This window comes from Schistocerca gregaria, chromosome 1 (assembly GCF_023897955.1).
Source record: "Schistocerca gregaria isolate iqSchGreg1 chromosome 1, iqSchGreg1.2, whole genome shotgun sequence".
Taxonomy (NCBI): domain Eukaryota; kingdom Metazoa; phylum Arthropoda; class Insecta; order Orthoptera; family Acrididae; genus Schistocerca; species Schistocerca gregaria.
This window is the reverse complement of record NC_064920.1, coordinates 757,976,157-757,999,673: the sequence shown is the minus strand read 5'-3', so window position 1 is coordinate 757,999,673 and position 23,517 is coordinate 757,976,157. Positions and strand designations below refer to the sequence as shown.

The 23,517-nt window shown below is 43.1% G+C and overlaps 1 protein-coding gene across 1 annotated transcript in view; it reads left to right on the top strand.

The window, feature by feature from the left end:
• LOC126267912 (prion-like-(Q/N-rich) domain-bearing protein 25) overlaps nucleotides 1-23,517 on the top strand; it is a 199,195-nt gene that overhangs the window by 112,760 nt on the left and 62,918 nt on the right. Inside the window, exon 3 of the mRNA XM_049973225.1 lies at nucleotides 13,585-13,707. Coding sequence (XP_049829182.1) covers nucleotides 13,585-13,707 — 123 coding nt within the window. The remainder of the gene's footprint in view (nucleotides 1-13,584; nucleotides 13,708-23,517) is intronic.

Sequence of the window (23,517 nt, the reverse complement as noted above, 5' to 3'; positions counted from 1 at the left end):
CCTAACCTTCAAACTGCAGTTAACGTGATCAGCTAAATTCACTACAAGAAATTGTCGTCCTATTATTTGAGGACCCGTTCTAGCATTTACTTGAAGTGTCAAAACAATATCAATTGAGTGCGCCGGTTTCACTCATTTCAAACTCACTGCCGCATTGCTCTGGTTTTTCATTCGACGACAGCAAAAAAATTATCACTAGCTATGTAAACTGAAAGCTTATACCCAAGATAACAGAGCACGTCCATCGATATCACATTTCAGCTCGCTGTACACAGTCTGAGTATTAAATTTTTGCGGCGACAGAAATGCAAAACGATATCCGTGTTTAGTTGTGAATTAAATACTGGATCATGAGTTTCACTCTGACTGTAATTAATTAATATCGGGCAGGAGGCGAAGATTTTCGCAACTGCAGGTCTCGTCTAGAAAGTAATACCTTCAAACATTACTAGATTTTCTCTCACTCCGGGTAGTTTTGTCACTGTATGAATAGCGTAAGGCGTAAGACCTGTTTTATTTCATGAAATGTCGAAAGTATCGAAACGCGTTTTCCAGCAAATGATACCAGGTAGAGGGGCGAGTAATTCTGCAACATCTTTAGTACTCTTATATCAACCGAGATGTCCAGGGAAGTATAATTGTTTAATGAAACTCTTTGAAAAAAAAGAGGAATTGTCCTAGGATTTGTCGATCAAAAAACGCGTTTACATTGTAAAGTGGTCCAATTTGATCTAAATCTTCGGAAAAATAGAAATACACTGTAATAGTGGGACTCAGCATAAAGGCAGGGTTTCTATAAAAGTGATAGTACGGTGTCTGAAGCATACATGTCTGGAATTTATTATGAAAGTAATAGATACGTATAAGACAAACAACCATGACGGAATTAAATAGTTTCTTTCATAACACGAGTAACAAAATAAGGCGTTTGCATTTCCCGGATGGAAACTTTTATAAAGATAATCACTGTTTAGTTGAGCTATTGCATTGTTGCCCAACCTCCGTTCTTTCTAATTACTTCAAAAATTGTCTTCAGTATTAATTTTGTTTGGGTTTGTAGCTCTGGCAGTGAAACTGTCGCCCACTCTTCTTGTGTTGCTTTTTCCAGCTCAAATGTGCCTCAGACTGCCTTGCAAGTTGCAAGTATTCCCAAAAGGTTTTTCACGGGGTTCAAATCGGGCTACATGCAGCCCAGGGCAAGACATCGATATCTTCATCTTATAGCAGAAACACGCACAGATGCGTTATCTTGTTGAAACATTAGAGTTTCGTCCCCTGGTCCTCATGCATTCTAATCAGTCCTGTCTCTAGCACCTCAGTGTATATGTTAGAGTTGATTGTAGTGTTCTGCTATGCAGTGCGTTATTTACATTTAGCGCAGAAGGCTGCCCAAATCATAACGCTTCCATCTCCAAAATTTCTCTGCTCATTCTTACTTGTTGCTCTGTTCTCAGGTCGTGCCATAGATATTGAAATCCAGCAGGCCTACCTAAATTAAACTCCATTTCGCTACTGAAGGTCACTTTATTCCGTTCTCAAGTCCAAGACATTTGTTTTTCTGGGAACTCCAATCAAGCACGTTTGTGTTTGTGTGTGGAGCAGGTTTCTACAGTCGTTTCTGGAACGCAAGATATATGTCGTTTGACAAAATTTGTCGTACTCCTCTGGCAGTTGCTGGCGACTACAAATCAGCAGCAAGTTGAGAAGAAAGATGGTTTGTGGCCATTGCTTTGCGCAAAATGAACAGTTTCGAAGCCTCAGATAATTTTGTGCTCTGCCCGTATTTTCGATTCTGTCCGTATCATGCACCCAATCTAACGAAGTTATCAGCCACTGTACTTGAACGGTTTAACTTCTCGGCGTTTCGACGATTAGAGAGTCCCATTTCCTTGTACACACCGACTTCTGCTTTTTCATCCATGATAACGGTGACGGCGTGGTCACTAATGGTGTATACTTCCTCTCGACAGTGAAGGAACGTACGCACACGTGACACCACATAGAGCGAACTGCCTAAATACCAAGTTCCACCCTCTACCACCTCAATCGTTGGTATCTTGTTGTATACTGTACTACTAACATCGAATGCGATGACATTTGACTGCATTTGTCGGTATACTGGATCTCATACTATTGCATATAAACTCAGCACAACTATTCCAACCGACAATTATAATTTTCTTACAAATATCTATACCTTTATACCGATTTCTGCTACTGTACAGTAAAAGTTGGATGATGTACAACATGTACAGAAACCAAGAGGAACAGTAAGAGATGAAGACCAAGAAAGAATTTGATTTAAATAAATGTAAGGCAGGGATGCAACCTTGATCCTCTACTGTTGAATGTGTATATCGTAGAAGCAATCAAGGAAATAAAAGAAATATTCAGAAGTGGATTTAAAAATTATTGTGGAAAGATATCAATGATTTTTTATTTGGCTTTCGCATGGATACACTGTTTAGCCTGTATACCATATTTACCCTGCCTAGCCTGAACAGCTACACTAGTCAGCCATCAACTATTTTTTTGAAAATGTGGATGTAAAAATGACTTAAAAATAACAAAACAATATCTCTTCAGCATTAGAAAAATAGGAAAACCTTGATGATTTCTGAGTATAAAGTACATTTTTCTATAAAAAAAATTACAAACAGGTTTGTGCAGTCACAACTCTTTGAGATAGAAACACTTAAATTAATTCCAGTATGTAGTTCAATACATGTCATTCAAGAACATTTGATTAATTAATCACTAAAATGGTCATTGTGACTTCGCTATAGCTCCGTGTTCAGATGATAAAATTAATAACTAGAACAAATCTTATCAGATGTCTAAGAACTGCCTTAAAATTCCGTAGTGAGAGATCTATAACAGAAATGATTCTCTTTTGTGAAAATAATAAAGAGTTACAGCAATTGAAGAGCGCACTGAAAACAGAATATGGATCGGGTGTCAATAACGAGGAGTAGCAGAAATGTGATTAGTGCCGAACAACATCAAAACTGAGGACCATGTAGTGGACAAACTGAAGAAGTGCTTCTACCTTGGAAGCAGGATTAAGAGAGCGAATCAAGTAGAGTACAAGGAACAGCCTAGTACAGGGAAAGAGAATATTCTTCACTAGTGGAAGCCTACTGGTACCAAACACAGCCTTAATTTGTGGAAGTCGTTTTTGAGAATGTACGCTCCTGGAGTGAATTGTGGTCTGTAGGAAAATCGGTCTAAGCGTTTGAGATGGAATGTTACAGAAGAGTACTGAAAACTAAAAGGACTAACAAGAAATAAGGAAGTTCTCCGCAAAATAAAGTATGATAGGGCATCATGGAACAACTTCCATGATACTAGCTGAAAAAGAAATATGGTGGGAAGGCACAGATTAGAATGTATATGAGATATAGCTGTGGACTTTGCGTGTAAGTGCCACTCTGACATCAAGAGTGTATCATGGCGAGTAGCATCCAGCATATGGAAAGACTGAAGACGCGGAGTTCTTCACTTTTGCCGAGAAGATCACCGAGAAAGAATGTTACTGACTGTAACTGAATAGTGCAACGAAGTCGAGGATGAGCCTTTGTCTAATGAGAAATAGGTACTTCAACCGCCAAAATGACGGGCCCGTCTCCAATGATTGCATATTGTGATGAAACTGCCCCAGGAAAAATATCGCGGGGAATAAAATTCTGGACACGCTGCGTCTGAAAATCATGTGCTCGGTCGCTCTAGAGAAACAGATATATACAACATTAGGCAGAAATTTTAACGATGGAAGTACTGTATATTCACATACGCACATTGTTGTGTACGGATCGCGGAGGGCTCAGTTTAGTTAGTGAGTCACACGCTTGTCGCGTAAGCGATAAAACTGTGGCACGCGGCGATAGCAGCAGCTACATGTTATCAGGGGATAACTCACCGCTCGTTTCCTCATTGGCTGTGGATGTTATCGTTAGAAGAACTCTTGTTAAAAAATAGGTCTCGAGATTATAGACTTTTTTAAGCCTACTTTATGCTGAAAGTATTGTGTTACAGCATGTTGCACGTATCATGGTACCAACCTATAACAGTTTGAAACGTATCGCGTTAGAAATAATGTGGATTTGTTTATCGAATCAAATTACGCTTATTTACTTTATTATCTCTACCAGGACTACAAAACTGAATAATACTTCTCGAAGGTACGAGCATTTGCAAACCCTTGTTTTCGGATTCTCGTCCACCTATCGAAGTAGGCTGATACTCCTATCCGAATTTTCATTTTTCTCCTGTACTTTCTTTATTGTATCGCAGTTCAGGTACGGAGATGCCTTTGACGGCGTAGTAGAGGAATCCGGGCATGAACATGAGGCCACGTGGATTAAAGTGCGCTCAACGACACGTCCGAACCGTTCGCCGTTGCCAAATTACCATAACTATTTCGCTTCCGACTCCTTGTCGGGCTTTCTTTCTTGATTAGTTTGGATACCGAATACTGCGTCTGATTCCCTTTTCTTCTCATTTCATCCCACATGATAACTACACCAAAAACAACACACGCACGCACACACACACACACACACACACACACACACACACACACACACACACACACATAACGATGCTAACGAAATTCAGGGATTTCTTACATACTGGATCCTTTCGCACAAGGCGCGATTCAGCCTCACATATACAGTAGCGTATTAACCCATCGTATACACAAAAGAGCCATAGAAACCGAAATACTCACCTAATATCGTGTATGGTCCCCGTGAGCACGCAGAAGTGCTGTAACACGACGTGGCATGGACTCGACTAATGTCTGAAGTAGTGCTAGAGGGAACTGTCACATTGATTCCTGTAGATCCATTCATAAATCCGTACGAGGGGTGATCTCTTCTGAACAGCACGTTGCAAGGCATCCCAGATACGCTCAATAATGTTCATGTCTGGGCAGTTTGGTACCCAGCGGAAGAGTTTAAACTCGGAAGAGTGTTCCTGGAGCTACTCTGTAGCAATTCCTGGCGTATGTGGTGTCGCATTGTCCTGCTGGTATTGCCCAAGTCCGTCAGAATGCACAATGAACACGAGTGGTTGCAGGTGATCAGACAGGATGCTTAGCCACGTGTCACCTGTCAGAATCGTGTTTAGACCTATCAGGGGTCCCATATCTCTCCAACTGCACACGCCACAAACCATTACAGAGCCTCCACCAATTTGAACAGTCCCCTGTTGACATGCAGGGTTTGTGGATTCATGAGTTTGTTTCCAAATACGTACACGTCATTCCACTCGATATAATTTGAAACGATACTCATCTGAGCAGGCTATATGTTTTCAGTCATCAACAGTCCAATATCGGTGTTGACTGGCTCAACGAGGCGTAAAGCTTTGTGTTGACCAGTATGAGGCACCCTTGCTACGGTTCGCGCTGCTCACCCCGTCGGAGGTTCGAGTCCTCCCACGGGCGTGGGTGTGTGTGTGGTTCTTAGCGTAAGTTAGTGTAAGTTAGATTAAGGAGTGTGTGAGCCTAGGGATCGATGACCTCAGCAGTTTGGTCCCATAGCATCTTACCACCAATTTCCAATTTCCAAGAGCGGGCCTTCGGTTCCGAAATTCCATATCGATAATGTTTCGTTGAATGGTTCGCACGCTGACACTTGTTGATAGCCGAGCACTGAAATCTGCAGCAATTTGCGGAAGGGTTGCACTTCCGTCACGTTGAACGGTTCTCTTCAGTCGTTGTTGGTTCTATTCTTGCAGGACCTTTTTCCGGCCGCAGTGATGTCGGAGATTTGATGTTTTACCGGATTCCTGATACTGACGGCACACCCATGAGATGGTCGTACGGGAAAATTCCCACTTCATCGCTACTTCGGAGATGCTGTGTTCCATCGCTCGTGCACCGACTATAACACCACGTTCAAACTCTTCATAACCTGCATTGTAGCAGCAGTAACCGATCTAATATCTACGCCAGGCACTTGTTTCTTGTGTAGGCGTTGCTCACCGCTGCGTCTTATTCAATCTGAATACGTGTCTCTGTATTTGAATACGCATGCCTATACAAATTTCTTTGGTGCTTCAGTATAAAAGTTCGTAGGTTCGAATTTTGTCAAATGCAGCAAATTTTTTTAAATTTATAGATCTATTCAAAAGACTTTGACTATTACTTTTTTCAGTTACTGATTTGAATATAATAATATTTCTCTAGTACTTTCCAAAACCGTATTGACTTCTTTATTCGCTCTTATTTTTCTTTCTATCATTCTTTTTTCGTTTGGAATCTGCTTCTATTGCCTATAATCTGCAACCAAGTGTCAACCAGGGCTGCTCGTCGGTTGGTCACGCGGCAGCTCGTGTAGCTGGTTTGAGGATAGTTTCAGGTACCAGTGACAGCGGGAAATTACAGTTGCTATTAGCGCTGTAACGGAATTTTTTCTGTTTTGAGTCTGCTCGTGTAGGTTAGCTTTAATCGCCGTGCACAAGGCGGGTATAATTTTTCTTCTAATATCAATTGTTGATCGCAATTTTCTCAGATACATTGTACATCACGAGGTTGTGGCTTGCTTAGGACCTGAATTTAAGTTCAGTGCTACAAAACGGGTCGTCTGCTGCAGTTCAGTCATTGGAACTTAAAGGCAGCTGTCGACGGAGCACCTTCTATGTATTTACGACTGTCGTAGTCGTGGCGGCCGCTTCCAACACTGCTCTACGTTACACATTAACAGCGTTTGTGAAGTGATCCACCGTGTCTGTGTGCCGCCTACAACTGAGTAGCCGGCAGTCGTTATGGCAACACTGTAGCGGCAAGTGACAGACGTCTGTAAACTATCAAGTAATTTTAATCGGACAAGAGTTTCTTAAGATCACGGCGACGAAGGTATACAAAGCAACATCGTATTGGTAACCTCGCTTTACTACGTTGCTTCCACAACAGGATGTTCTCGATTACAGCATTATCAACGATTTCGATACCCTCTTTAGCAGTGTTAGCTTCTTTGTTTCAAAGAGTCGAGCAGCTTTCTTCAGAGTAAGGAGCGAAGTAATTTTTTATAAGCTCGCGAGGCGAAGTATCAGTCACCTGCTTACAAGAGCATACTGGTCGCTTTGGACCTGTGTAGGTGGTGCAGAACTGGTGCCAGGCGGTCGTGTAACCTTCCACCGCTGAAGTAAGCCGTGGGAGCGAAGTGGAGTGTGTGTGTGTGTGTGTGTGTGTGTGTGTGTGTGTGTGTGCGTGTGTGTGTCAGAGGGTACCACGGAATCAGCGCAGTCAAGATAGGTCGACGTGGAGGCGTGACAGAACATATGAATGGGCGGTGTCTGCTCTTTTGGACATGTCCGCATTTATATACTTTGATGAGCCTAGCTGGGAAATGGATGCAACTTGTTCAGTGGGAGTGCACAAATACGTCCGACCTCCAGTGGGAATCTCAGAGAGCGAACAAGGAGGGTATGGACAGGGACTGCGGGTAGGTGGCACTCGATGGGAGTGTGGATCGGCCGTGAGGCGTGCAGAGTGACCGCCCTGTTGCGGTGACGCTGTCTCCCGGATGGCGCAGTGGTTAACCCTCCTGCCTAATAAGCAAGATATCACCAGGTTCGAATCCTGGTCCGGTACACATATTCACTCGTCGCCGCTGATTCCACATATCCCAATGCAGCTGACAGAAATGATCCTCTCCTTTTCCTTTCCTTTCTTCCACGCTCCACCTTCAATCACATATAGCGCTACAGAAAGGCAGAAAGGAGCTATCGTGCATGGTCCTTCCCATGACCACACCGCGAATGAAGTTGTCTCATTTGTTGAATCAACGTGGTCTGTCCAACGTGTCTACAAGGAATGCTGTACCACTCGCAACAACGTAACACGGCGTAAGAACATTGGTCGTAGACAAACGGTAACCGACAGGGACTGGAGACGAATGTCACGCTTGTCAATGACGATCGGTTTCAACCCAACAGGAACTGCTGCTGTCAGCGAATGCAGATATGTCTCAGGCAGTTTCGAGCGAACATTTACATCTGCATCTGCATGATTACTCTACAATTCACAATTAAGTGCCTGTCAGAAGGCACATCGAACAACTTTCAGACTACACTACTGGCCATTAAAATTGCTACGCCAAGAAGAAATGCAGATGATAAACGGGCATTCATTGGACAAATATATTATACTAGAAGTGACATGTGATTACATTTCCACGTAATTTGGGTGCATAGATCCTGAGAAGTCAGTACCCAGAACAACCACCTAAGGCCGTAATAACGGCCTTGATACGCCTGGGCATTTGGTCAAACAGAGCTTGGATGGCGTGTACACCTACAGCTGCCCATGCAGCTTCAACACGATACCACAGTTCATCAAGAGTAGTGAGTGGCGTATTGTGACGAGCCAGTTGCTCGGCCACCATTGACCAGACGTTTTCAGTTGGAGAGAGATCTGGAGAATGTGCTGGCCAGGGATGCAGTCGAACATTTTCTGTACCCAGAAAGGCCCGTACAGGACCTGCAACATGCGGTCGTGCATTATCGTGCATTATCCTGCTGAAACCTAGGGTTTCGCAGGGATCGAGTGAAGGGTAGAACCGTGGATCGTAACACATCTGAAATGTAACGTCCACTGTTCAAAGTGCTGTCAATGCGAACAAGAGGTGACCGAGACGTGTAACCAATGGCACCCCATACCGTCACGCCGGATGATACGCCAGTATGGCGATGACGAATACACGCTTTCTATGTGCGTTCTCCGCGATGTCGGAAAACACGGATGCGACCATCATGATGCTGTAAACAGAACCTGGATTCATCCGAAAAAAATGACGTTTTGCCATTCGTGCACCCAGGTTCTTCGTTGAGTACACCATCGCAGGTGCTCCTGTCTGTGATGCAGCGCCAAGGGTAACCGCAGCCACGGTCTCCGAGCTGATAGTCCATGCTGTTGCAAACGCCTGTTCGTGCAGATGGTTGTTGTCTTGCAAACGTCCCATCTGTTGACTCAGGGATCGAGACGTGGCTGCAGTATCCGTTACAACCATGGGGGTATGATGCCTGTCATCTCGACTGCTAGTGATACGAGGCCGTTGGGATCCAGCACGGCGTTCCGTGTTACCCTCCTGAACCCACCGATTCCGTATTCTGCTAACAGTCATTGGATCTCGACCAACGCGAGCAGCAATGTCGCAATACGATAAACCGCAATGGCGATAGGCTAAAATCCGACCTTTATCAAAGTCAGAAACGTGATGGTACGCATTTCTCCTCCTTACGCGAGACATCACAACAACGATTCACCAGGCAACGCCGGTCAATTGCTGTTTGTGTATGATAAATCGGTTGGAAACGTTGTAGGTGTCGCCACCGGCGCCAACCTTGTGTGAATGCTCTGAAAAGCTAATCATTTGCATAGCACAGCGTCTTCTTCCTGTTGGTTAAATTTCACGCCTGTAGAACGTCATCTTCGTGGTGTAGCAATTTTAATGGTCAGTAGTGTATTTCTCTACCGTTTCACTCTCGAACTGAGTGCGGAGGAAAACGGACGTTTACATATTTCTGTGCGAGCCTTGACTTCTCTTATTTGATCATTTCTCCCTATGTAGATGTGAGCCATCTAAAAAATTTTCACATTCTAGGGAAAAAGTTGATGATTGAACTTTCATTAAAAGGTCCTTCCGCAGTGAAAAATGCCTTTGTTTTAACGACTGCCAACGCAATTCCGTACCATATCCGTGGCACTCTCCCTCCTATTTTGCAATAACACAAAACGAACTGCCCATCTTTGAACTTTTTCGATACCCTCGTCAATTCTGTGTGATGTGGATCCCACACCGCACAGCAGTACTTTAGGACGGGGGAACAGGCGTAGTGTAAGGAGTCTCTTTAGTAGACCTGTTGCATTTGCTAAGAGTTCTGCCAGTAAACTGCACACTTTGGTTTTCTTCTCCCGCAACATTATCGACGTGATCGTTCCAATTTCAGTTATTCGTAATTGTAATTATTAAGTATTTAGTTTCATTTACAGCCTTTGGATTTGTGTGTTTTATCCTGTAAGCGAAATTTAGCGGATTCCTTCTAGTTCTCATATGGATGACTTCACACTTTTCATTATTAGAGTCAATTGACACTTTTTGCTCCACGAAGATATTTTGTCCAAATCATTTTCTGATTTATTTTGATCATCTGATTACTTTCTAAGACGGTAAATGATAACATCATCTGCAAACAATCTTAGAGATCTGCTCAGATTGTCTGCTAAATCCGTTATGTTGGGAACTACGGAACTACTTGCAAGAATATTTGGAATCCGGTGGTGTGTTTCAGATATACACTGAATTATTAACTTGTAACTGTGATCCATACTCACGAAACGTTTTTAAACGGCATCATGAATGAAATTTATTTATAAAATATGCTGCTGTAATTTCGGCCATGTGGTCATTATTGAGTGGAATACTGCAGAGCCGTGGTTTAACGCATCGACCCTTTGGAATGACAAGGTTTCGACTGTCAAATTGAAAAGAAATGAGTTTTCAGTGCGACGAGATTCTATCTGACTTCTGATACATGTTGAACGTAGTGGAGTTGCAATCTGCGGAGAAATAGCCCAGTTACAAGAACGCCGAAGTACCACCTGAAATCACTTTGTTTGATTCGTTGGGATGACGAGGTCTATTTGACAGATGGAACATACTTTTTTATTACTGAATCATTTTTCTTGTAACTAATGATAAAAATATATGAATATTAGTATAATTAATAGTTTTCATTTGTCAAATATTACCTTCTTAACAAACATCAGCGCTTAAACGAGGAAAATTTCGGCCATGTGAGTTGCTCGTTTTTGGAAATTAAAAAAAAGACAAAGGAAATTTGCTCTTATAAATTGACTGAAGAAACAAGGTAGAGGTAAGTGGCACTTGAAAATGCATAGGCCCTTCAAAGCATGGCCAGGTACAACAATTTTGTAGTTTTCAGAGGCTGTTTGCAGCAGCAGTTTTGCAAAGTATGAGGTAGGGGAAAGGTTAACACAGTTACATTAAAGATTTCACTGCTTTTGTAAATGTTCGTCACAGTTCTTTGTGAGAAGCACTGAGTAGTACCACATCAAAAAATCGTTATTTTAGATGGAGTGACGACTGAATAATGAGTTAAGGAAATTTTGAAATAAATTTACACGATAAGAATGAATTCTTAGTTGACGCCTTGTCATTCCAGAGGGTCGACATGTCAAAATCAAAAAATACCTGACCTGACCTTCGTCACAACTATATGTCGGCTATTTAACTGAATGGGTGCATCCTTACCATTAAATACCCAGCATAAGGAAGTGACAACGGCATGTACTAATGTCAGATAATTTTTTCGTTTTGACATATGCTGAAGCATAGTTTGGATTATTCCAGTTGATAATCACCACACGGTCGAAATTACAATTGCTGGTTTTATAACCAAAATTTTTAATTAAACGCAGATCATAACCTCATTTACAAAACTGTATTATCAGTAAATACAGCTGAACGTGCAAAAGGTATAGAGGGTGTTACAAAAAGGTACGGCCAAACTTTCAGGAAACATACCTCACACACAAAGAAAGAAAATATGTTATGTGGACATGTGTCCAGAAACGCTTACTTTCCATGTTAGAGCTTATTTTATTACTTCTCTTCAAATCACATTAATCATGGAATGGGAACACACAGCAACAGAACGTAACAGCGTGACTTCAAACACTTTGTTACAGGAAATGTTCAAAATGTCCTCCATTAGCGAGGATACATGCATCCACCCTCCCTCACATGGAATTCCTGATGCGCTGATGCAGCCCTGGAGAATGGAGTATTGTACCACAGTCGTCCACAATACGAGCACGAAGAGTCTCTACATTTGTACCGGGGTTGCGTAGACAAGAGCTTTCAAATGCCCCCATAAATGAAAGTCAAGAGGGTTGAGGTCAGGAGACCGTAGATTCCATGGAATTGGTCCGCCTCTACCATTCCATCGGTCACCCAGTCTGTTGTTGAGAAGCGTACGAACACTTCGACTGAAATGTGCAGGAGCTCCATCTTGAATGAACGACATGTTGTGTCGTACTTGTAAAGGCATATGTTCTAGCAGCACAGGTAGAGTATTCCGTATGAAATCATGATAACGTGCTCCATTGAGCGTAGATGGAAGAACATGGGGCCCAATCAAGACATCACCAACAATGCCTTCCCAAACGTTCACAGAAAATCTGTGTTAATGACGTGATTGCACAATTGCGTGCGGATTCTCGTCAGCCCACATATGTTGATTGTGATGATTTACAATTTGATCAAGTTGGAATGAAGCCTCATCCGTAAAGAGAACATTTGCACTGAAATGTGGATTGGCACATTGTTGGATGAACCATTCGCAGAAGTATACCCATGGAGGCCAATCAGCTGCTGATAGTGCCTGCACATGCTGTACATGGTACGGAAACAACTGATTCTCCCGTAGCAACTCTCCATACAGTGACGTGGTCAACGTTACTTTGTACGGCATCAACTTCTCTGACGCTGACAATAGGGTTATCGTCAACTGCACGAAGAATTGCCTCGTCCATTGCAGGTGTCCTCGTTGTTCTAGGTCTTCCCCAGTCGCGAGTCATAGGCTGGATTGTTCCGTGCTCCCTAAGACGCCGATCAATTGCTTCGAACGTCTTCCTGTCGGGACACCTTCGTTCTGGAAATCTGTCTCGATACAAACGTACCGCGCCACGGCTATTGCCCCGTGCTAATCCATACATCAAATGGGCATCTGCCAACTCCACATTTGCAAACATTGCACTGACTGCAAAACCACGTTCGTGATGAACACTAACCTGTTGATGCTACGTACTGATGTGCTTGATGCTAGTACTGTTGAGCAACGAGTCGCATGTCTTCACAAGCACCGAAGTCAACATTACCTTCCTTCGATTGGGCCAACTGGCGGAGAATCAAGGAAGTACAGTACATACTGACGAAACTAAAATGAGCTCTAACATGGAAATTAAGCGTTTCCGGACACATGTCTACATAACATCTTTTCTTTATTTGTGTGTGAGGAATGTTTCCTGAAAGTTTGGCCGTACCTTTTTGTAACACCCTGTATATGTAAAATTGGATCACACGAAAGTACTGAATAATTTTAGTAACGTCATCCTACACCTGAGAAACATATGAAATTTGCTGTTCAGAATGATTTTCCGCCACTAAAATCAGCGTGTGCTGTGAAAAGGTACCACAATTCTTCCGAAACAAACCAAGCTATCATTGAAAGTTGCAGTGTTAAATATTTTACAATTGGTAATTTATGCATCACCTTTATTTTCCACAGTTCATGATCATCTTTCATATTTAACCCTGGTCTTTTGTAAAGTGTTCAACAAATCTGTTCATTTACTACTAAGGGAAGCAACTAGAAGACTGCATCAACTAAATTCGCCCCCCCCCCCTGTCTATAGCGGAGTATTAACTAATTCTCGCTGTCGCACTTGAGAGTCAAAACATTCATGTAGGTATGGAATTTCTGAAGACCGTGAAGAAGTTGAGCTGAACATTGGTCTTCTCTTGGAATCTGCATTTCTGTTCTACTTTGCAGTCGATTGCCGGTACGATGAGGACTGCATTCCGAACGCCTACTGCAAGGAGCAGAAGTACTGCCTTTGCAAGGCCGGCGCCTTCGCCTACACGCTCACCAATGGCAGCACTGCGTGTCTCAAAGGTATGTCACCAAAAATACTCAGTAAACGCGTTCCTCTCAGTATTTTGCTTCGAAGCAAGAAAATAAATCTACATATTTTTATAGGAAGTAATATCACATACCATAAAAGGTCTAAAATCTAATGTTACATGTTGATATGTCATCAGTTTAAGTGGTAGCTTCCAGAACTTAAATAATGACGAGAGCCAAAAATCTAGCCTTGTTGCGAAATTCTCAGTGCTTTTTTACTCATGTGCATATGAGGTTAAGTGTAATATACCTAGACTAGTACAAAAAATTCTGTGACGTTATTTGAGCGAAAAATGGTTTATAAGTTTAATTTTATAACATAACATAACATAATACTGACCCTACGGCTTATCTTAGAAGCTAGATTAAGGAAAGGCAAACCTATCTTTCTAGCATTTGTAGACAAAGCTTTTGACAATGTTGACTGGAATACTCTCTTTCAAATTCTGAAGGTGGCAGGTGTAAAATACAGCCATGTATGGAAGTGAAACATGGGCGATAACTAGTTTGGACAAGAAGAGAATAGAAGCTTTCGAAATGTGGTGCTACAGAAGAATGCTGAAGATTAGATGGGTAGATCACATAACTAATGAGGAGGTATTGAATAGAATTGGGGAGAAGAGGAGTTTGTGGCACAACTTGATAAGAAGAAGAGACGGTTTGGTAGGACATGTTCTAGGGCATCAAGGGATCACAAATTTAGTACTGGAGGGCAGCGTGGAGGGTAAAAATCGTAGTGGGAGACCAAAAGATGAATACACTAAACAGATTCAGAAGGATGTAGGTTGCAGTAGGTACTGGGAGATGAAGAAGCTTGCACAGGATAGAGTAGCATGGAGGGCTGCATCAAACCAGTCTCAGCACTAAAGACCACAACAACAACAGCAACATTTTTTCATTGAATTATCTGTAAGCAGGGCTTTTTTGCTTTAAACGACTCTGTTTTCGTGTACTGTATCACTTGGTCGTGTGACGATACAATGTTGTAAAATTCACGACAGAGTATTGCGTCTTATCTGAAATCGTTGTCTGAAATTGTTTTTCAATACACACTACTAGAGTGGAATAAAGTTTTCAAATGTAGGCCTTTCCAGAGCGCTGACTACTATTTGTATTGCCAGGAGAGTGCGACGTATACCAGCAGAATTTACACACCAGCACTTGTGGCGACCGGTATTTTGAGACGTCGACCTTGAAACTACAAAGTACTTTGCTCCTGGCACAAGACTATTTGCTTACGTCAAGCCGGTTACCTCTTTACATCTTAACCCTTGACTCGTTCTGGCCGCACTTTCTCGATACGGCAATATACGAAAGTTAGACAAAAATATTGGAACATCGCGAGGAATGCGTCTTTGAACACACATGTGGACGCTAGCCAAGCACGTACCTTGCGCTGTTGTATCTGATCACGAACGGCAATGTCCTCGGTATGTTGCAAATGTCAGAAGTAGTAAGAACAGTGTTCTGCGTAATTGTGAGTGCATTATGTCAGAGCTAAGAAAATTCGAACGTGGGAAAATTGTTTGTACTCGTATGTTGGATGCTTCCGTAACCAAAGGTAGCCGACATGTTTGGTGTTTCAGACGGCACCGCTTCGAAGATTAGTCCGCAAACAGGGGCTATGTCGCAACGCGGATGAAAGTGTGTGTTGAGTGAGCGTGGCAGACGGTCACTACAGAACAGGATGTATACACACACACACACACACACACACTCACACACAAAAAGATCTTGAAGGGAGTCCCGTAAGTAGGGAATTGGGAATTGCACGATAAGATGGAATTCCAAAAGCATTTATCAGTGATGCAAATACCCGTAACAGGCAAGTGTCGGCCGAAGCCATAAAACCTGTCCTATGGAGCAATAGAAAGAAAGTGGTTTGGTCGGAAGAGTCTTGTTTCACTGTTTCCAACAGGGTCGAGTTTACGTTCCAAGAGTGAAACATGGTGGTGCTTCGCTGATGATTTGGGCTACCATATCGTGATATTCCATGGGCGCCATTGTTACTCTGCAAGTTCGCATCGCTGTCAAAGATTATGACCATTTTCACTGATCAGATCCACCCCATAGTACAGTCTTTGTTCCCCAGGGTGATGTTGTGTTCCAAGACGACAGGGCCCTTACAAAGGCACATTTGCATGCCGTGCGTGGGTTTCCTCGGAAGCGCGAAATCTTAATTAAATAATTAATCTCTGATAAATAAATAAAGCCTATGGCACAGGTCTGCAGCGCTATGCCGCCGATAAGACAAAATACAATCACGACACTCTTATGTTTCATTAAGAAGAAGTAGGTTTTGTACAATAGCTGCTGCGGGAAGCACGTATATTTTATTAACTGGCACACCGCCATATTTGATGTTATATATGAACATTGTGAGTTGCACTCTCACTAGGCACTCGACTCTGTAAAGATTCTATATTTATGAAAGTAAGATGAATTATTTAACCGTAAGCTTATTCGTTGAATATATCTGATTTAACTAACTGTGTACACTTTTTTATGTTTAGTAGACAGTCACCTCTGTACGACGTATTGACATGGCTGTCAAATTATCCTAATATTGAGATTTTGAGTCCGCACCTACCGCAGCAGTCTTTGGAAACGATTTCAATACGAAGTCCGATTGTTTGAGTTACATTTCACGCTCAACAACGAATAACATTGCATTTACGAAAAAGCCATTGTCAAGCGTCTGGTACCAAATAATTAAACATCCACGTCCCAGATAAGCAAATATTAATTACAACCAATCACTATTATACATATACAATAATTTATATTTTATTTTATTTTTTATTTATTTATTTTATACCCTGTAACACAGTTCACATCGTCCAGAGCTGGTTTTGTGAGCATGAGGATGTACTGTCGCATTTCCCCTGCCCACCATAGTCACCAGATCTCAACATTGCTGAGCCTTTGTGGTCTATTTTGGAAAGAATCGTGAGTGGTCGCTATCCATCTCCATCCTCGTTACCTGAACGTACCACTATTTTGCCGAAAGAACTGTGTAACATTTCCTTGAAAACCATACAGGGCCTTTATGTATCAATTCCTAGAAGATGATTAGAAAGCCAACGTTATCCTTGCACAGCATGATGTATGTTAATGTGTTGTGCTTTCAAAAAACTAAACTCCTCCCGAACAGGCCATGAAGGCCCAACGGTACAGCCCATAGGCGTCATTGGATGAGGATACGGAGGGCCTTGTGATCAGCATACCGCTGTCCCGTTCGTGTGTCAGTTTCCGAGACCCGAGCCGCTACTCCTCAATCAAGTAGCTCCTCAGCTTGCCTCACAAGGGCTGAGTACACTCCCCTTGCCAACAGCGCTCGGCAGACTGGATGGTCACCCATCCAAGTGCTAGCCCAGCCCGACAGCGCTTAACTTCGGTGATCTGGTGGGACCGGTGTTACCACTGTAGGCCGTTGGCACGTTGTGCTTTTGATGTTTTCAAATATTTGTCCCCCCCCCCCCCTTGCATATAATACGTACATTTCATTTGTTCTGACGCCTGCTGAGTAAAGAAAAAGATAGGATACCCGAACTGCTTCAAGTTGCAGCAGAGCAAAAACACTAGTTCATCTGGTATTATATGGATATATATCTTCTGGGGAGTGATGACCGGTGTCGGCAGGAAAAAGTGGAATCCCAGTCTTGCGGCGACTAATGTGAACAGAGGATTCAACAAATTATTCGAAATTTTGCTCTTTACTTTGGCAAAGAAAAAACTTCTAGTTTACTCACTGGATCTCCCTTTTAATCTGAAAATTGATTTTGCCACGTACGTGCAGCCTGCCAATAAATTAATTTTCTTTGGAGGAGCCCCAGTTACAGCCACTGGATACTTTCATACTTTTACCAGGCATCAGAAAAAAAAAAAAAACATGTAACATTCAGTCCCGTGATGTATTTTCTTTCATTTGTTAAACATTCAAAGAAGAATCTCGGTATGTGTTCAACATCGTCGTTGCTGCCGTAACTAACGTCCATAAGAACAATATTGACAAAAGTCTCACGAAAGAGGCAGAGCTCTTAAGATAACATCTTTTAACTGTGCAGCCTGTGATGTATCACCTAACTGATGGCAACCAAACATACGCTATGCTCATCATTGTCGTAGCTGAAGAGTATATATTCCTATATTTCATTAAATCGTTGCAGGCGAGATATACTGCCGTATTTGGGTTCTAAGTTTCAACTGATGCACCAACCCTTTGCCTACAACCACTTGACATGGGCCTCTGAGAGGCACCAAAGATTTGCTTTATAGCTGCTACTTCCACCTTTTATATCTGGGGTGACTAACATACACTACACTAAGGAGATTTTACTTTTTGCCGCTATAGGTTGCGTGTTTCTGGAGGTATCGTAAAGTGACAGAACTACCATAACAACTTTCAGTATCCTGAAAACTAGATGGTCATTGTTCGGATTGAGCTCAGCAGCAACTGTGTTTGTTATGGGTGACTGCCAGAATAATATATGAAAATGTTGGTAGCTTTATTTGTTGCGTTCTCTGAATAAGTATCTTACGAGCTACTGTCCTCTGCTTTCCTGCTATTTTCTGTGACTCTTAAATGGGCATCTGCAAAGTATTTCGTATAAAGAGGCGGAAAGACGTATTACTGTACAGTTACACGACTGCCAAAAAATCCTAGGAGCTGTCACATCCGTTAAATATATAAAGATTAATTTGAAGAGAAGCGACCACATAAAAACTAACCGTAGGAAAGGGAGATGGCTGACAGAGATTCATCAGAGAAACTCCCAGCAGGTGTAGCCGACCCATGAAGGAGGTAACGTACAAAGTTGTCGTTCGACCGACACTGGAATGTTGCTCATCAGTATTGGACCCTTATCCGATAAGACTGACAGAGAAGACAGGAAAGATATACTTACCAAACTCCAGTGGTAGACGGTACAAGAAAGGTGTTGTGCACCACGAAGTGGTTTACTGCCAACATTTCGATAGCATCCAGTCCTAGAAAAGTCAACTAATAAACTGGTTTGTTCAACGTATATCTCACGAAAAGACCGCAAAGGTAAAGTTAGAGAGAGATTTGAGCTCACGTGGAGGCATACCAGCAGTCGTTCTTCCCGTGCACCTTTTGTGGCTGGAAGAGGGAAGGGGGGCAGTTGGTACCTCGACCAGATGACGTAAGATGGTTCAGTGCAGGAACTCGGCTTGTCATGGACCCAACAGGCCGTTGGAAGTCCGTTGCGTAAATATTGAGTCATGCTGCCTCTATAGCCACCCATAATTGCGAAAGTGTTACCGGTGCAGGATTTTGTGCCCGAAATGACCTCTTGGTTATGTCCCATAAAGTGTTCTATTGAATTCATGTCAGGCGATCTAGGTGGCCAGATCATTCTCTCTAATTGTCCAGAATGTTATGACATGGCGAACTGTCGTCCATAAAAATTTCATCGTTGATTTGGAACATGAAGTCCATGAATGGCTATCAATAGTCTCCAAGTAGCCGAACATAAACATTTCCAGTCAATGATAGGTTGAATTGGATCAGAGAACCCGGTCCATGTCATGTAAACACAGCCCACGTCATTATGGAGCCTTTACCAGCTTGCACATTCCTTGTTGACAACTTCGGTCCATAGCTTCGTGGGGTCTGTGCTACACTCAGACCCTACCATCAGCTCTTACCAAGTGAGATCGAGACTCGTCTGACCAGACCACTGTTTTCCCGTCGTCTAGGGTCCAACCGAAATGATGGCAAGCCCAGGAGAGGGGCTGCAGGCGATGTCGTGTTGGTCGTCCTATGCGGTTATTTCAAGCAGTGTCGCTTTTCTTTTAGCACTGCCAACTACTCTACGCAAACGCCTCTGCCAGTGGTCGCCGGCCACTACGTTGTCCATGGTGAGAGGTAGTGCCTGCTATGTGGTATTCTCGGGGCACTCTTCACATTGTGGATCTCGGTATATTTAATTCCCCAACGACTTCCAAAATGGAATGTCCCAAGCGTCTAGATCTAACTACCATTCTGCGTTCAAGGTGCGACATAATCACGTCTTAAACCTTTTCACATGAATCACCTGAGCACAAATGACACCTCCGACAATGCATTCCCTTTTACACACTGTGTAGGCGATACTACCGCCGTCTGTATATGTACATATCGGTATCCCATGACTTTCGTCTCCTCAGGATAGAAGTACACACATTAAAAAAAGTATGGCATCACCTCGGTTCCTAGAATTCCGGAACCTGTACAGAAAATTGGAATAGAGATCAACATAAACATTATTTCCGCCCTTTTTATTGCTCAAATTGCATGTTGTACCACCATAGTGCGAGACCTCCAGATGTGGTCGTCCAGATACACACCGGTACCTCTACTACCCAGCAGCATGTCCTCTTGCACTGATGCATAACTGTATTCGTAGTGGCATACTATCCACAAGTTCATCAAGGCACTGTTGTTCCAGATTGTCCCACTCCTGAACGGCGATTCGGCGTGGTTGGTGGGTCACGTCGCCCATAAACTGCCCTTTTCAATCTACTCCAGGCATGTTCTATAGGGTTCACGTATGGAGAACATGCTGGCCACTCTAGTCGAGCGATGTCGTTATCCTGAAGGAAGTCATTCACAAGATGTGCAACTGTCGTCCATGAAGACGAATGCCTCGCCAATATGCTGCCGATATGGTCGCACTATCGGTCAGAGGATGGCATTCACGAATCGTACAGCCGTTACGGCGCCTTCCATGACCACCGCCTTCCATGACCCACATAATGCCACCTCAAAACAGCAAGGAACCTCCACGTTGCTGCACTCGCTGGACAGTGTGTCTAAGGAATTCAGCCTGACTGGATTGCCTCCAAACACGTCTCCGACGATTGTCTGGTTGGAGGCATGTCCAACACTTATCGATGAAGAGAACGTGATGCCAATCCTGAGCTGCAACATTCGGCCTATCTGTACTGTGCTGCATGGTGTCGTGGTTGCAAAGATGGATCTCATCATGGACGTCGGGAGTGAAGTTGCCCGTAAGGCAGCCTATTGCACACAGTTTGAGTTGTGACACGACGTCCTTTGGCTGCACGAAAAGCAATATTCAATGTGGTGGCGTTGCTTTCAGGGTTCCTCCGAGCTATAATCCGTAGGTAGCGGTTATCCACTGCAGTAGTAGCCCTTGGGCGGCCTGAGTGAGGCATGTCATCGACACTTCCTGTCTCTCTGTATATCTCCTCCATGTCCGGACAACATTGCTTTGGTTCACTCCGAGACACCTGGACACTTCCCTTGTTGAGAGCCCTTCCTGGCACAAAGTAGCAATGCGGATGCGATCGAACTGCGGTAATGACCGTCTAGGCACGGTTGAACTACATACAACTCGAGCAGTGTACCTCCTTCCTGGTGGAATGACTGGAACTGATCGGCTGTCGGACCCCCTCCGTTTAATAGGCGCTGATCATGCACGGTTGTTTACATCTTTGGCGGGTTTAGTAACATTTCTGAACAGTCAGAGGGACTGTGTCTGTGATACTATGTCCATAGACAACGTTTATCTTCAGGAGTTCTGGGAACCGGGATGATGCAAAACTTTTTTAATGTGTGTGTGATACGAATAACTACGATGAGTGCTATTGCTTTGTAATACTGAGTTTGTGTCGTAAAGATTATGCACAGAACTGAAGGAAACTAGAAGGTGAAATCGGATTTAAGTACATACACTGATCAGCCAAAACGTTATGACTACTGACCACCGCGATGTTGGATGTTACTTGCTAGCGTCGCGAGCACGTGACACGATAACAAAAGTGTGTAAGAGGAGCAGACATGGACGGGGTGATCACACTAGCGAAGATACGGTCTGCAAACGGAGAAATCCATTGAGATAAGCGACTTTGACGAAGGGCAGATTATTATGCCGCACAGCCTGTGAAAGAGAGAAACTGGTGGAATGTTCATGTGCTACTGTCATGAGCATCTACGGAAAGAAGTAAGACAGTGGAGCTACCAATAGGTATGGTTGGAGGCTTGTCTGCTCTGTAAAGTAGGATGGATGATGATCTGAGGCATCTCTGCTGAAGTGTTTCGGAGTACACCATTGTTGAACACAGAGCTCCGCAGGTGAGCACTCCTACATGTTCACATGTTGACCCAACGACATGGTCAGTTACGACCGCAGTGGGTACGGGACCATAAGGATTCAACTGTCGATCAATGGAAACGTGTCGGCTCTTCGTTCGAATCAAATTTTTGCTGTACTAGGTCAATGATGCTTTACCGAGAACGTTGCGTTTCTCATGGATCCTCAGTATGCCGATTCCTTGAAATGGGATACTTTTATAATACGCAAGTTACAATAATACTTTGACACCAGTATGACGTTTCCTGTTATTTCATTGCAGCCAATCGTACAATTGACGACCGGTTTTTGAACGATCCTCAGTTTGCTTGATAATACGAAATGGTATATACCAGGTATACATATGTGCTTCCGAGTCTACTTAAGAGAGATGCCGTTCTTCCATCTTATTGCTCAACGTTTGCCCGCACGTTCAGAATATCTGTGATGTTAGATATTGCTCTTCGCGTTCTGAGACTGCTCAACATGCTTTCTCCGCTCTATGACGTCAGAAACTAGGCATGCTCAACAATTAAAGTTCGAATCAACGGTCCGTGTGCCGACGGACCTAAAAACAATCCTAACAACAAACACTCGGAGACCTGATACGCTGAATCCGTGATGTATTTCGTTTCAAAGACGGACAAACAATTAAGCAGGTGGTCATAATATTTTGGCTCATCAGTGCGTGTTACTTGTGGAGAGTCGAAACAAGAGGCGAATGTCCCTATCGGACCGACGGATGAATCAATACGACAGTGCTGTTGGCTCTCTCTCGATGACATACTATGCACAGATTTAGCGATTGATCCAGGACAGTGGCGCATGGCCTTGTAGTCAGGACCCGTACCTCATCCCCTCTCCTCTTCTTGCCGACAAAATACTCTCGATAAAAATTACTTGCAGCACAAGGATGCGAAATGGTAACACTTGGAATAAAGCCATCCGCACACGGACCGTGCATTCGAACTATAATTGTTGAACCTGCCGAGTTTCTGACGTCATAGCTTGGAAAAAGCATGTTGAGCAGTCTTTCAGAAATTGTGGAGCAGTATCTAGCATGGCAGACATGCTGAATGTGCGGCTGAACGTCAAGCAATGAGGTGTAACAAGGCTTTCCCTCTTCAGTACATCGTCGGAAGACCTTATGTATATATGCCATTTCTTTTCATCAGCAAATTGCGGATCGCTCGAAAGCCCATCGTTAATTGTACGATTTGCTGCAACAGAATAACGGGAAACGTCATATTGGTTGTTAAAGAGTTATTGTAATTTGCATATTATGAAAGTATCCCGTTTCAAGGAATCGGCATACTGAGCATTCATAAGAAAGGCAATGTTCTTGGTAAAATTTGTTATAATTAAATGTCAATTAATTACGTATCGACAACCAAAGCCTTCAGAAGACGATAAGAACAAAGTAGATTCGCCCAACGCCTATGGTCGATACAGCGCAGTGAGCAGGGTCGCAGATGTGTGCAATACTAAACGACTTCTTCCTTTTCGAATCTCGTTGAACCCACACAGTTTTTTTACTAGCCTTCGTGTACCCTAACAGGTTGTGATACTTTTTCATTACTTTAGAGAAAGAATATTCTGTAATATTCGACGTTATATAAATATAAGTGCTCTCTTCCTGAAGAGTGAATTTGTTTGATTGTGTCAATTTACAAGATAGCTTGCACTACTTGTAGTAAGATAT